This window comes from Pteropus alecto, unplaced genomic scaffold (assembly GCF_000325575.1).
Source record: "Pteropus alecto unplaced genomic scaffold, ASM32557v1 scaffold75, whole genome shotgun sequence".
NCBI lineage: Eukaryota > Metazoa > Chordata > Mammalia > Chiroptera > Pteropodidae > Pteropus > Pteropus alecto.
The window spans coordinates 28,367,028-28,381,555 of NW_006440638.1; the positions used below are offsets into that span (position 1 = coordinate 28,367,028).

The window sequence follows — 14,528 nt, forward strand, 5'->3', positions numbered from 1 at the left end:
GAAAAGCATGAATAAAGGAGAAATAATGTTGACACAATCTCAAAGGTCATCTCATATTCATCAATATTTTCCCATTTCAAAGTGTTTATATTCCCAGCATCGCCAATAGCATCCTAAGAATCTACATTAACCAAGAAAGCAGAGGACAGCTTCCTCACCCATTTACAGAAGGTATTGAGGAGGTCAGAGGACCCACAGGACACTGGGCTTTCCTTCGCCTCTTTCCTCTTCCTCCTCCTTCCACTTCCGGCTGTCACTCCCACATTAAACCAATGGTGCTATCACTTCTCTTCTTAGGGAAGCAGTCTCCTCCATTCCTCAGAAAAGGGAGAGGCAAGAGAATATTATCTATCATGAATAAAGTGCTCCAATTTTGCAAAACAAGCAACCCCTTCTTATGAGAACAAAAAGAAAAGACCTCTTGTTTTTGCCCTGCATCACCTTTAATATCATATTCTCTTTTGTAGTGCTAGAATTATCCTTAAGATGAGCAGTTTTAATTTTTCTCAAATTGCAACCCACTGAGTATGAATGAGACTGCAAGCTTCTCCTCAAATGATATTGGAATTGCTGCATTCATCCCCCACTTTAAGTCACACCTCACATCAGTGTGTTAAAGAAGCAGCTTCACACTGAAGAAATGTGTTTAACCTTCTGTAACTGGTCCAGGCCAGCAGAACTACCCCAGAGCATATACTACTCTCTTGTGGCCCAACCTGATTCTCCTTTGCATTATTTCCATCTGATTTTCTCCCCCTCTCACCCCAACTTTGGCTTCTTAAAGGTTCTCATCATATTAGACGAAGGTTTCTCAACCTTAGCACTATTGACATTTGAGACCAGATAACTCTCTGTCGTGGAGGGGACTATCCTGTGAATTGTAGGATGTTTAGCAGCGTCCCTAACCTCTACCCTGTAGAAGCCATTAGCACCCCATTGTGACAATTAAATGTGTCTCCAGATATTGCCTAATCTCCCCGGGATACAGAATTGACCTTGGTTGGGAACCACTGATGTAGACTATCAAAGCATGCCCCTGCCAGCCCCACAGTGAATATTTATGATATATGACTTATGATATATGAGTTTAGGAGAGCAAAGGGGGTTTCCTTTGGGCTTGCCTGTCATGGAAGTGCTCATGCAGCTGCAGTGGCACCTTGCTTGCTTAGGCTGCCCCATCCCTACTGTATGTCTTGACAGAACTCACTTTACCTAATAAGCTTTTAAATCAGATGCTTAGAGCATCTGGGACACAGCCTACCTACAGTGACAGTCCAGAAAGGGAGGGGCAAAATTTTCCTCTCACATTGTGGAATTCTCTGGATTTCTAAACCATGTTGTATGACACAAAGCGGCCAAACTCTTTTGTTTCTAATTGTCAGAAAGACATGTCAGGCTTTCCAGTGAATTTGAAGCTTCCCCAGGGTGCTTTTTCTTTTCTCAGCTTCATGACCAAGCCTTGCCAGTGAACACCATCCCTCCGGACCAAGGGATTCTCTAAGCTTTCCCTTGAGCCCTGTCTACCAGTTTCTTGAAGAAAATTTTCAGCTGTATTCTAACTTCAGAATGAGTGCTCAAGAGTTTAAAAGAAGCTGCAAGGCTCATGAATCTTGGGAGACAATTTCAATAATCTTTTGAACAGGGGTCCACAACTTTTTTTATAAAGGGCCAGATAGTAGATATTCTAGGTTTTGAGAACCAAATGGTTTTTATTGCAGTTACTCAAATCTGCCATTGTAGCCTCAAAGCAGCCAGAGATGATATGCAAGTGAATGGTCATGGTCCTGTTTCAAGAAAACTTTATTTATAGTTTGTGGGCCAGGTCATGGGCCAGTTTCAGCCCACGGACCATGAAGACTCCTGCTTTAGAGCACTCTAATGAATAAAGCAGGCTTTGTCACCACAACTGCTATGAGGAAAACCTTATGCTCTTTTTCCAGCAAAAGTCATGCGCCACATTCTCCACAGGTAGACAGACTGATAGAAAGACTAGAGTCTGCCAAATGCAGTCCCAATCCCAAAGGCCCTTTGGTCTCAGATTACCCTTTGTCTGCTGCTACCCTTCTCAAGTTACTAAAGTTAAACTTTGAGCTTGCTTTCAAAAGGGAAGATGGTGCCTCTCTTTTCTAGAGGTTGATCTCACTTGTCCCCATCTCTACCATGCCCCAGGAAAATTTGCAAGTCATGCAAATGCAGCCAAGAGGACCACTGCCTGAGCTCCGACCTGGAAGATGATCGGAAAATTGGCCGCTTGCTGATGGACTCCAAGTATTCCACCCTCACAGCCCGGGTGAAAGGCGGGGATGGCATCCGGATTTACAAGAGGAACCGGATGATCATGACCAATCCCATTGCCACTGGGAAAGATCCCACCTTTGACACCATCACCTATGAGTGGGCTCCCCCCGGAGTCACCCAGAAACTGGTAAGACAGCTTCCTCCAACAAAGTGGTTGCTTTTCTGCCCTTGTAAATGTTAGCCATGCTGGGTTTTGAATTTCAAAGACAAGGTAAGAAGAAGGCAAGGTTGCAGAAATAGTAGAAATGACTATAGTTTCATTTCTGCTTGTACCTCACAATGTGATCTTATAGTGAAGACTGTCTGGGCCTCAGTTTTCCTCATCCATAAAATGAGTAGAGTTGTTCATATGAACTCTTAAGGGCCCTTCCAACTCTAGTACAGGGTCACTCACAGTTCCCTTTGGGCTCCTCACTTCTGAACAAAAGATGGTTTATCATCCAGAATGCTCCAAGTGCTTGTCTTCATCTATGAGATGTTCATTTCCCCTCAAAGTGGCCTGGGATGTGCCATTTGCAAGCATCTAGGAGAACAGAGAAACAATCCTTGCTTCTCCCTAACAGCTGAAGTCTCTTAGGCTTAGAAGGGAGGACCAAACTAGCTTTTTCACAACTGTGGGGAAGAGGCACCCAGAGAAGGCTTTGGCAAATGATTGGAGAGGCTCTGAGGAAGGTAGAAAGGATAAAGCCCACAGAGAACAGGTGATTTGCATAAGGTCATACCCTGGCTGCCCCTTCGAATCTCCTGGGAACCCCAAAAGAGCCCCTATGCACAGGCCTTGTCCCAGACCATTAAATCAGAAGCTCTAGATTGTAGGATCAGGATCACCAGATGTGAGCATTTAAATGATGCCCCAAGTAATGCCACAGGCAGCCACGTTCAAGATCTAGTAGACTAGATTGATGCTCCTTAAATTTCGACAAGCATATAAATCAGCAGCTTGCAGAAATATATCCAGTAGGACTGGGCCTAAGAGTCTGCATTCCTAACAAGCTCCTAGGTGATGCTGATGATTGCTGCTGGTCCTCAGGCCACACCTAAAGTAGCGGCCCTTAACATTTTTGGCACCAGGGACCAGTGCTCCTATGAGAGCACTGATGCCTGATGATTTGATGTGGAGCCGAGGAGGTGATGCTAGCTCTGGGGAGTGACTACAAGTACAGATGAAGCTTCACTCACTTGCCCGCTTCTTACCTTCTGCTGTGCGGCCTGGTTCCTAACTGGCCACGGACCTGTACGGATCTGCAACCCGGCAGTTGGGGACCTCTGGTCTAGATGATTTCTACAAGTAAATGAGCTAAAAGAGGTCCTAGAGACCTCTTTTATAGCTTGACATTTAATTAAATCTCTCCTGAGAGAAAAGCAGAGCCTTTGGAGTCCTGTGTGGTCCCATGTCCACAGGCTCCTCCACAGCTCCTGCTGTACCCCCTTCACTTAATACCTTAGGGTGTACTGGCCTTCCTCCTTCCTGCTCTGGAACACCCTAAGCTTTCCTCCTCCTCAGGGACCTTGCACTTTCTGTTCTCTTACTTGAAACATCTTTCTCTGCTCTTGCATGGCTGAGTCTTTCTGACAATCAGGCCTCTAACTGTCCAAACTGGTAGTAGATGCCACCCATCTTCCTACTTTCTTTCTCTCAGTTCGCCATTGGTTCTTTAGAAGCTTTTAGAAGCAAGCTACAATTATATCACTTATATATCTGCTTAGTTGTCCTCTCTCCCACACTGGAGTGAAATGAGGTCCATGAGGGCAGACATCATGCTGTCCTGTGCATCGTCCTATCCAGCACCTTCCACCGTGCAGGGCACATAGGAGGCTTGATGAGTACATGTGCTATGTCACCCTCCTGGTCAGTGACATTCCACATATGGTCTGTGGAATGGCACCACTTTACAAAATCCTTATGACTGGTCCACAATGACAAGTATAGAAACTGAGAATAAATGTTGGGAAAATTCTGTAGCAGTTGACATCCAAGCATGTGATCAGAGAACTCCTCTCATTGAACAGAATTCTCTTGTGTTCAGACTCACGTGGAAATCTCACGTGGCATGTATTCCATTATCATCACATGCAGTGAGCGCACAAATCACTCTGCAATAGGTGGACAAACTAACCAAACAAACCTGATCCTTTACCATAGAGAGTTTGAGCAGCACAGTTCTAATCTATAGCTTAAGAAGTGGGGGTGGGAAATCCCTTCTAAGTAAATAAAGGCAAAGATTTATTTTTTAAAGCTGTACTTTTTGAAAAGCGTATTTAAAAAAAAAAAAAAAACAGTTCAGCATTCATAAGCTCAGACTCCCTGTGAGGTAGGAATCATTTTACATGTAAGGAAACACAGAATGCTTAATTGGCTTTTGCCAGTTTGAGGGGCTAGGCAGGCGCAGGTCCTGAGCCACAGAAGGTGACAATGAACAACAGCAGAACTGGGATATGCTGGCTGGTTCCAAACATGGTCTGCCTCCAGCGCCCAGGTCTGGGTAAGCCATCAAATGGGTCTCCAAGATGTCTGTGGAAACTAAAGCAAGCAGCTCATAAAAGAGCCGTCTGTGGGCGTCAGGATCTGGCTGGTGAAAACCCCAAATGCTTGGGCCCCAGACTAATCAGAGGACGGCATCGTCAGGCTATGATTAATGCTGGCTCATAAAACCACATGGTATAAAGGCCCTTCTGTCTGCTCCGCATCTGGCCTGCCTAGCAAGTCACATTTCTGAGATTGGACAATTCTCCCTTCCTACTCACCTTCTCTACTTTTTTTTTTTTTTAAATTACCAAGTAATCAGGATTGATTCTACTTTAGAAATGGGACTTAATCTTGCTATTTGTTATCCTTCTCAACCAGAATGAAACCCAGAGAAATTCTTAAGCCTTTAAAAACGGTCGCAATAAAGCTAATTGCTAATATTTATTGAGTACTTACTACATGCCAGGCTTTATGCTAGGAGCTATACATGCACGATCTTACCTAATTTTTCAACTGTTAAAAATGTACTATTATTACCGTCATCTACAGAAGGGGAAACTGAGGCTTAGAGAGGTAACACAGCTAGGCAGATGTCTCATAGCTGATTTAAATGTCAGAGACAGGTCTCGAAGTCAAGCCTCCCTGACTCCAAAGCTTGGGCTGTTCCCTACCAGGCCAGGCCAGGCAAATGGGGTGGATCTAAGGGAAGGCAGGCATCTGCAGTTAACATTTCTAGGGAAGGCTTCCAAGAACAGGGAGGGCCCTGAATGGATCTTTGAAAGCTAGCCAGGATTTGGAAGGAGGCAAGATAGAGAAGGCAAAAGGAACCAGCATCCCTTGAACATTTTGTATATTTTATCTTACCAACACCTTGCCTCTCCCTATGTGCAGAGTCCCCTGCCCCATTTTACAGGGGAGCAAACAGAGACTTGTGAGGAGCCTACACAGGGGTGGCACTGACTCATACCTCACCCCCTGCTTCCGTACCCATGGCAGAAATTGCTTATCAGTCAGAGCACTGTCTCCCATTGCACCTTCATTGGACCTGAGAATCTTTCTCAACATTGCTCTTTTCAATGCAAATAACTGCTATTTACCAGGATTGACATGTAAGATGAAATCCATTTACTGTCCTTGTCTGACAGCTGGAGAAGAATTAGGAAGAACAGAATCAGGATTGGGTCTTCTGATTCCAGAGTCCATGTGTGTTTTACTGCCCAACCCTGAGAATAGAGCCCCTTTCTCTTCTACTTTTCTCTCTGCATTTTTAATTTTTCTCCTGATAAATCCTGATTCCGGAAACCACTTTACCCCAAGATGTCCCAGCCAGACAGCAGAGCATCAAGTGACTCAGAAAGGTCCTCATGAAAAATGTAAAACCTAACCCCATCTCCAACTGGTCTGAGAAGAGGCCTCTTACTAAAGGTTTTGGGAACATGACCTTAGCTCCCTGGAGAGATACCTAGGAGATTATCTTATAGGCTCTGAGTGGCACAGGCAGCTGACTCAGACCCAACCCTCTCTCTAGCATCCCATTCCCAAGTCTATAACATTAATAGTGATTTCCTGAAGAGCTGTGTTAAGGTGGATTCTGAGACCCTTGTCAAGGTTGATTAGTAATGTCTGCCATGGGTGCGTAACTAGGAAGCATAGACAAGAGTCTTAGGCCAGCCAGGCAAGGCCATCAAAAAACATACATCAAGAGGGAGCTATATACTGAGGCCCTAACAGTACAAAGGCAGCTGGTACTCAGCTGGGGCTTGGAGCTGCAGTAGGAAAACTGGGTCCCTGGGAGGGAAAACTCCCTGTCTCCAGGGCCCCAGCCAGGAACCCGTGAGCTCTATAGGCCACAGACACCCATAGCTGGGACAGAGCCATGAAAGGACCCTGTGAATGCAGGGATCAGCAAGAGGTGGGCTGTGCAAGACTTCTACCACAGAGTTTATTTGTAAAGCTGAGCAGGGAGGGAGGCAGGCCCTTGAAGGCCAGAGCTGCAGACATATTCGGGAACTGGAGAATCCTAGCACCAGGCAGTACATACCCAGTCCACTCACCCTGACGTGACAAGAAAAGGAAACTCTCCCAGCAGTTGGGGGACATATTTTTCTTTTCGCAAACCATCTGTCTTTTAGAGAGGCAGAATAGAAGGAGTTGAGACCCAAGCTGTTGAGTTCAAAGCTATTTTTAGCACATACTAGCTGTGTGACCTTGGGGAGATACTTAGGGAGGAACTCTCTGTTCCCAAGGTGTAATATGAGTACCTTTCTCCTAGGAGTGTTGTGAGAATTAAATGGGTTAACATATGTAAGGCACTTAGAAGAATGTCTGGAACATTGTAAGCACCATGTAAGTGTTAGTTACTCCTATGATTCCTTAAACCACTCAACCTGCGGGAGTGGGCGGCCTTCACTGAAGAGGTTTCTCTCCCATGAGCTGAATAAGCAGTGACACTGGGACTGCTTCAACACATTCTGGCAGAGTGAGCAAAGCTCTCATTTCCTCTTCTCCAAAATCCTTCCTTAGCTCCCAGGAGCAGAGCAGGCCCCAGGCAATAAATGAGAAGAGCTGTTCTTCTCATTTATTCCCCAATATTTGCTCCTCAATGGCTGTTTCCTAACCACCGGGCCCTGGGCCCTGCCCCAGCCTGTTGGCTGTTGGCTGTTGTTTCTCTGTCCTCTGATGGTCACAGCCACTTCCCCGACCCACTGTTCCCAGAGAGGCCCCAACCCTTGGGTGTCCTGCTTCAGACTCACAGGGGAGGACCTAACTTCTAGGCCCCTCCACACTCCTAAATTAGTCTTTGGATGGGCCCAGGAAACTTTTCACAGGATCTACTAAGTGATTCTTATGCAGTGTAAAGTTGGAGACGGTTTCTCACACCTAGCTGTCTGGCATGTTAATGCTAGAAGCCACTTGCAGTTTCATAGTGATCAAGAGTGAAACCACAGGTTGCCCTGGTCTTCCCAAGACTGAGTCAAGGATAAGTCTTTCCCAGATGTGTAGTCACCTGAGTAGCTTCCTGGGGATTCTTGTTCTTTCAAGTATTGGGTGAAGGAGCTTGGCCTCTTTGGCCATCCAGAATCCATCACCTCTTTGGCCCCTTTCCTAGGCTATAAATTTGGGTTAGTGCTACTGCTCATCTCTCTCTTAGTTGTGATAAGGATCAAATGAGGTCGCCACAGACTTCTCACAATGGTTAAGAGCTCAACGATAATGCAGATGAGGAAACTGAGGCCCAGAGAGGCTGGGTACTTTCTCTGTCTTACATAGAAAGCAGCAGCAGGATTGGATCTAGAAACCCAAATTCCCTGATATCCCAGGACTCTGTCTACCATCGAGGCCATCTCCTGTGTCTGAAAAAGCACCTGGAAGAGTACGGGACAGTGCAGATGCAGGGATTAGCAAGGTATGCTGTGAGCCCATATTGCCAGAAGTCATCTCAGCCAGGTGTTCCAGAAATCTAGGGTAGAGCCACCAAGGGGGCATCCACAGCTACCCCTCAAATGATGAGTTTCACAGGAACCCAGGTCTCTTCCTTTCCTTTTCTAAAAATGCCCTGATTCAGAATTTATTAATGATGAAACTCGGCAAATACCAGGCTCTGAACTAGTACACCACCCCTCAGGTTCCTCATCCCTGCTCCCTAAAATCAAGCAACAACTAGATTGCTTATTATGAATTACAGTATGACTTTCCAAGTCGTTTAGCACAATTCCAAGATGAGTCCAGCCCCAATGGCACGATATGGGGCAGGCGGTTTCTAAGATGGAAAATTTGGCAGCAGCCACCTTGGCAGTAGGAATCAGGAAACCTGGTGAGGGTGTCAGGGTCAAGATCTGGGTTTAACACAGAAATGGAGAACAGTTGTCAAGAATAAACAATTGCTTTTCACAGTTTTCATGCTATATGACCTTGACCTTTATTTCCCCCCTTTCTCCCCACCCAAGTATAAACTTTTATTTTAAAAAGTCCTAATTGGACAGTTATATATGAACATATTAACACTCGAATGGTTACCATTCATGTTGACATGAAAATAGTTATTGACTCGAGACCTTGTCAGTTCTACTATTAGAAGGTGCCTTTGCATATTTTTCAATTAATAAACCATGAAAAATCTTATGCCCATGATGATTTAATTATACGTGTCTGAGAAAGGTAATTTTAAACTAGATTGACTTTTTTTTTCTAATTGGGAGCATTGCCATGAGGTAAGTGAAGTAAAAATAATCAGTTTTGATGGAAACAAAGTCCTTGCCACAAAGCCAGCAAATCTAAAATGAACATCAACTTAAGTTACACCATTTTCATGATTTGTGACTACAGCTTGAGAGAGAATGAAAGCTTATTTAGGCTTCTTTTGGGTGTTACCAAAATTCACAACATCTCTTCTTCGAGAATCCTTGAGTTCTATAAAAACTCGAAGAAGCCAGAAATTGTTCACCTTCCAGATTGCACCAATTCTTGGGTCTCTGCCTGGAGGCTTGAGAATCACAGTTGGTTTCTCTCCTCCTGCCTAGGGACTGCAGTACATGGAGCTCATCCCAAAGGAGAAGCAGCCAGTGACGGGCACCGAGGGTGCCTATTACCGCCGCCGCCAGCTCATGCACCAGCTCCCCATCTACGACCAGGACCCCTCTCGTTGCCGCGGACTTTTGGAGAATGAGCTGAAACTGATGGAAGAATTTGTCAAGCAATATAAGAGTGAGGCCCTCGGTGTGGGAGAAGTGGCCCTCCCTGGGCAGGGAGGCTTGCCCAAGGAAGAAGGGAAGCAGCAGGAGAAGCCAGAGGGTGCAGAGCCTGCGGCCCCGACTACCAATGGCAGCATTAGCGACCCAGCCAAAGAATATGTAAGTCTCTCCCAGGCCTCCAGGGCTGTTGCAACCACCCAGGCCAGGGCTGCACCGTCAGGCTTTTTCCCTCATTCACGCACTCATTCATGCATTCATGCCTCTAGCAGCTATTTGGTGCTCATTACTCTGTGCCAGGCACTGTCCCATGGAAAAAAATACAAGGTCGCTGCCCTCAAGGGGCTCATCATCAAGTGGAGGTCACAGACAACCAGACATCACAGCTTAGAGAAAGGGCACCTGAGCTTGCTTGGGGTGTGGGTAGGATTGGATTAGGAGCTGAAGCCCGAGTTGGCTTCAGAAGAAGAATTAAAAGTCACTCAGGCCTTCAGGCTTTGAGGGGACAACCTATGCTGCCCTAAAGAGATGAACATGTGCAAAAAGGCCCTAAGTTCCAGACAGCATGGTGGAATCAGACGATTGAATGAAGTCCCATGTGACTTATAGCGGGGTGAGCTAGTGGGAGGCAGGACACAAGGCTGGCAAGGTCATCAGGGGCACACTTCCTGCAAAGTCAGGCCATCCACCCATTCATTGCTCAAATATTAATCAGCCTGTGCTGTCTGCCAAGCCCAGGTAGTTAAACAAGCAGAGGGCACTGCCATGGACTTAGGGCTTTACTCTGAGGGCCATTTGAGCTGTGGTAGGCTTTCCATCGGAAGGATCACAGGATCTGAGCTGTGCTTCTAAAAGTTTACTCTAGTACGAGTGTGAATGATACGCTGTGACAGATGAGCCTCTGCCTGAGAAAACACAAAGGAGGGACCATAGTCTGAGCTGTGTAAGCTTCAGTGATGGGTTTATCTTATTCTGTTCCTCAGGAGGTAAAAGTACTAGCTTGAGATTGGTGCCACGTGGGACTGATGTTTGCTAAGTTTCATGGCCCCTACCCCCTACCTTTTGCTGTCCCCTACCCAATCCCTGCCACTTTCCCATCAGCCAAGTGGCCTCATGCTTCTATTTGGCATTGAGAGATAAAGGCTTGAATACATGAAGTCTTCAAGCAAATTACCTGCCTTACTGGGAATGGGCTGACCCAGACATCCCAAGGGAATGCCAGCCCAAACAATGCTGTCATTACATCCAGAGAGGACTGGCCTCTTCCTTTCCTGCAGTGACTCAAACATGTCATCCCATACTCTTGTCCTGCATCTCCAACCCCCATCTCTCTGGCACATTCACTTGGGATTGCTGTCCAGTGAACTATGACCTCACACTCTTTACCTGAGAACTCTAAGACAAAAGAACAAAACTTATTTTCTCTACTACAAATTTGGTGATGATGTCGAAAAGACCCATTTCTCAGGAAGAATACATGTCCCAGGAACTTTAAAACTTAGATGTAGTGACCATGTTTTATGAACTAGTTTCCTCCCAAACTCTGCCCTCTATCTACCCTCAAATAGCTGTCTGTCCTTAAAGCATAAGTATTGTGTAATTCCAAGTTGGAGGGCGACTTCTTTAAGTCATCGTGACATTTTCCAGTTGCCATTCCCAAGAGAGAGATGCCGATCTGAGAACGTTATTTTATTCTTGACCCAGTCCCACATTTTGTTCAGTGAAGAAATGGGACAAAGATTGCTTGAGATTCCACATCCCTGTCTACAGTCAACTTTAAGAAATAGTGCTGACACTTAAGAAGCATTTAAACAAAATTAGAAAGTAAATGTCAAGTGACAGAGTCAGAAAATAAGGTCAAAAAATTGATTGGCCTGGGCTGGCTGGGGAAGACACCTTTCTCCTTCCTTACCCTAACCCCAATCTAAATTCAATAACTAATTATGTGATAGTGGCTTCATGTCTGTCACCCCCTCTAGATGCTGAGGTCTTGTCTTATTCATCTCTGTATCTGCAGCAGATGCCTTCGATAGAGATAGTAGGTGCTCAATAAATATGCGATCCATGAGTGAATGAACAAATAAATGAATAAATGAATGTTCAAACAAATTGAGCCCAGAAAGATGGGTACAATTTAGATGGCCCTTTTGCCTAGGAGGATGATGAGATCTCAATTTTTCATTTATTAAGCACCTGCTCTGTGCCTAATAACACACTCACCCTTTCAGGGTCTTTGTTTAATTCGCACAGTTGCCTGGTGGGGTGCATTTTACCAACCCCATTTTACAGGTGAGGTATCAAGAGATTCAGAGATAATAGTTAACTTTTCTGAGTCCTATAGTTTCTAAGCAGAAGAACACAGATCCAATACGCTTTCTAAAGTTATAAAACCCTGATTATTACCTGTTCCAGGAAGAAAGGAGGCTGAGTACTTTTATTTAATCCCTTTTTATCTCTGGGGGGGGAAAAACCTATAAAGGTAGCTAGATAGCCTGCCAGGCCATAGACCATGTGTCTCAAGCATCACCACTGTTAGAAGCAGGCTATACTCCCTGAACTATTCTGCCTTACCTCAGAGAGTGGCCTCATTAAGTGGGTGTGGGTGCCGGTCATCCGGGGTCCTGTGCTCCTTTGTTTCTCATAAAAGGGCAGTATAAGACAGTTACCAGGGCCAAGAATCCGGCGCGAATTCTGATTTTTGCTCCCCCAATGAGGGCAAAGAACTTGGCTAGAAATGGCCAGGGAATTCAACTTGAGGGCCCAGGTATGGGGAGGAACTTGTAGGACTGCACTCAATACCTCAAATCCAAACAGAGATTTATGAAAAAACAAATGGAGGCAAAAAATGGGACACGTGAAACTATTATACAGGAACTGTATTTGGTAACCTCTCTGTTTATCACCCTAAACTAATAGTGATTGCTATCACTGTTGTTAGCAGCTACAATTTTGTGGGTGTTGCTGTGGGCCAAGGGCAATGCTAAGCACTGCAGTATCTGATTTAAAGTTCCCAACCACCCAGAGACATGAAAAAAGCCTGCGGGATTCTAACCAACCTCTGTGAGACCCCAAGTCCATCTTTTCTCTTTCCCAAAGCTTATTCCTCAGAAAGCGAATGGATATTATGGCATAGAGGGTTGTGTGGACCTGTAAGTTTGGGAGACATTAGAGTAAATAAAAATAAATGAGTTTCTTTACAGCAGGACTTCTCAGAGCCTTTAGTAGGCTAAAGCAGTGGTTCTCAAACTATCACCTGGAAGGCTTGTTCAAATTCGGAGGGCTGGGTCCCACCCCACAGCTCCCTACTTAATAGATGTAGATGGGACCTGAGAACCTGCATTTCTAATGAGTTCACAGGTTAATGCTGACGCTGGTCTGGGGGCCACACTTTGAGAACCACTGCTAAAGAGTATTAAAAATCACCTTACATATAAACTCAGTGAAAATGATATCGCCAATTTGGTCTATGGTGAGGGGTCCAAGAGATGGTAACCCAAGCATTTTCCAGATTTATTTGACCTCCTGGCTTAGGAAGTCCAGCTTTGAAAATGCTGCAAAGCACACTCACATTCTTTGAGTTCTGGAAACACAGGCACAGAATTAAACACATTGCTTTACACCAGACCCTGGCCACTCGTGTCTTGACCACTTTACACTCAGCAATCTGGGACCATGAGATCCCACTTTCATCTATGCTGTGTTTAGCCTGCACTGGAGGGCAGTTCTCTCCTGTGAGGCTCCATCGTGCTGCAGCTCAGTCTGGTACAGTCAAGTCCTTCTTCAGAGACCTTGGGAGGGGCTCAGTTGGGGGCAAGTGGGGTCAGGCTGCCGAGCCCTCCCTGACAGCTGCTCACTAAACTGCCCTCAGAGGAAAGAGTTATCCAGACCAGAGGAACAGTGTAGCCAAAAGCCTTTTCCAGCTCACCTGTGTGAAATTCCCACCCATGGACTGAATTTTGAGTGAAGTCAGGCTGTGAGAGACAGTGTCTTCTGAGCTTGACCCGTCCTTGTGGCCAGGGCTGTCTGGTTATGCAGATCTGAGCATAATGTGCAGATCTGCGCCCCACCCCCAGCTTTCAACCCCTAGGCCTTCACACAGGGTGATCTAAAATTAGCCGTAGCACATCTGAGAATGAACCCAAGAGCTGTGGCTGCCCGCCCCAACTGCAGAGCAGTCCTCTGAAAGCATTATTAATACACTGAGGCTTGGAGAGACGGGACACCATGGGTAATGCCTTCAGCATAATCCGTCTTCGGGAGGAAACACAACAGCAGAAAAATCCCAGATGCTAACTTACCCCGTGTTCCTCCCAGAGCATGCCCTCTAAGTCAATGAGACCAAATAAAAACCCAAAATATTTAATCTCCCTCTCTTGCCCTCACCTGTATCACTGTGTGTGTGGCCGGGGGGAGAGAACTGTTACTGCATAGCAGGCCCATTCATCTCTTTGAATCCCCCTAACAACCAGCGAGAGAGGATGGGGCTGTTATACCCATTTTACAGATGTGGAGCTTGAGGCACCAGCTTGCTGATGAGAGGTGGGGTGAGGCTGCAATTCCAACCCAGGTCCTTCTGAGTCACAGTCCTATGGAGTCTGAGCAGTCCTGGGTGGGGCCCAGCAGAATGAGTACAACAACACAAGGGGGTATGTATTTAGGTTTGCTGGGGTGAACAGCAGCAGTGTTTGGAGTAACTTGCAGCCCCGCCCAGTGGAGAACTGGGGGACTTCTTGTCTGCATGTGAGAACAACGGAAGGACTGCCCCACCCCAATCCCACCCGCCATGGGTCTTGGGGGATTCAAAGGGTTCTGTGGGCAGCGAGCTGCCAACTCCAGCAAGCTGGACAGTTTCACACCAGAACAGTGAGGCCCAGACCCACTTTCCCAGCCCTCTGCTCCCACCTCTCCCTCCTGGATGGAACCTATGGGTGCCTGCACACCCTGCAGGCGATGACCTCAGTGCTCTGATTGCTAACATCTCCACCAAACCATTTCTCTGTGTTTGGAGAGCTTACGGAATATTCTCTCAGAAATTGAATATACAGATTTCCTGGACATGGTCATTTTGCACAGGC

General features: G+C 46.0%; 1 protein-coding gene across 1 annotated transcript in view; it reads left to right on the forward strand.

The window, feature by feature from the left end:
• LMCD1 (LIM and cysteine rich domains 1) overlaps positions 1-14,528 on the forward strand; it is a 57,752-nt gene that overhangs the window by 31,916 nt on the left and 11,308 nt on the right. Inside the window, exons 3-4 of the mRNA XM_006917571.2 lie at positions 2,170-2,425; positions 9,286-9,615. Coding sequence (XP_006917633.1) covers positions 2,170-2,425; positions 9,286-9,615 — 586 coding nt within the window. The remainder of the gene's footprint in view (positions 1-2,169; positions 2,426-9,285; positions 9,616-14,528) is intronic.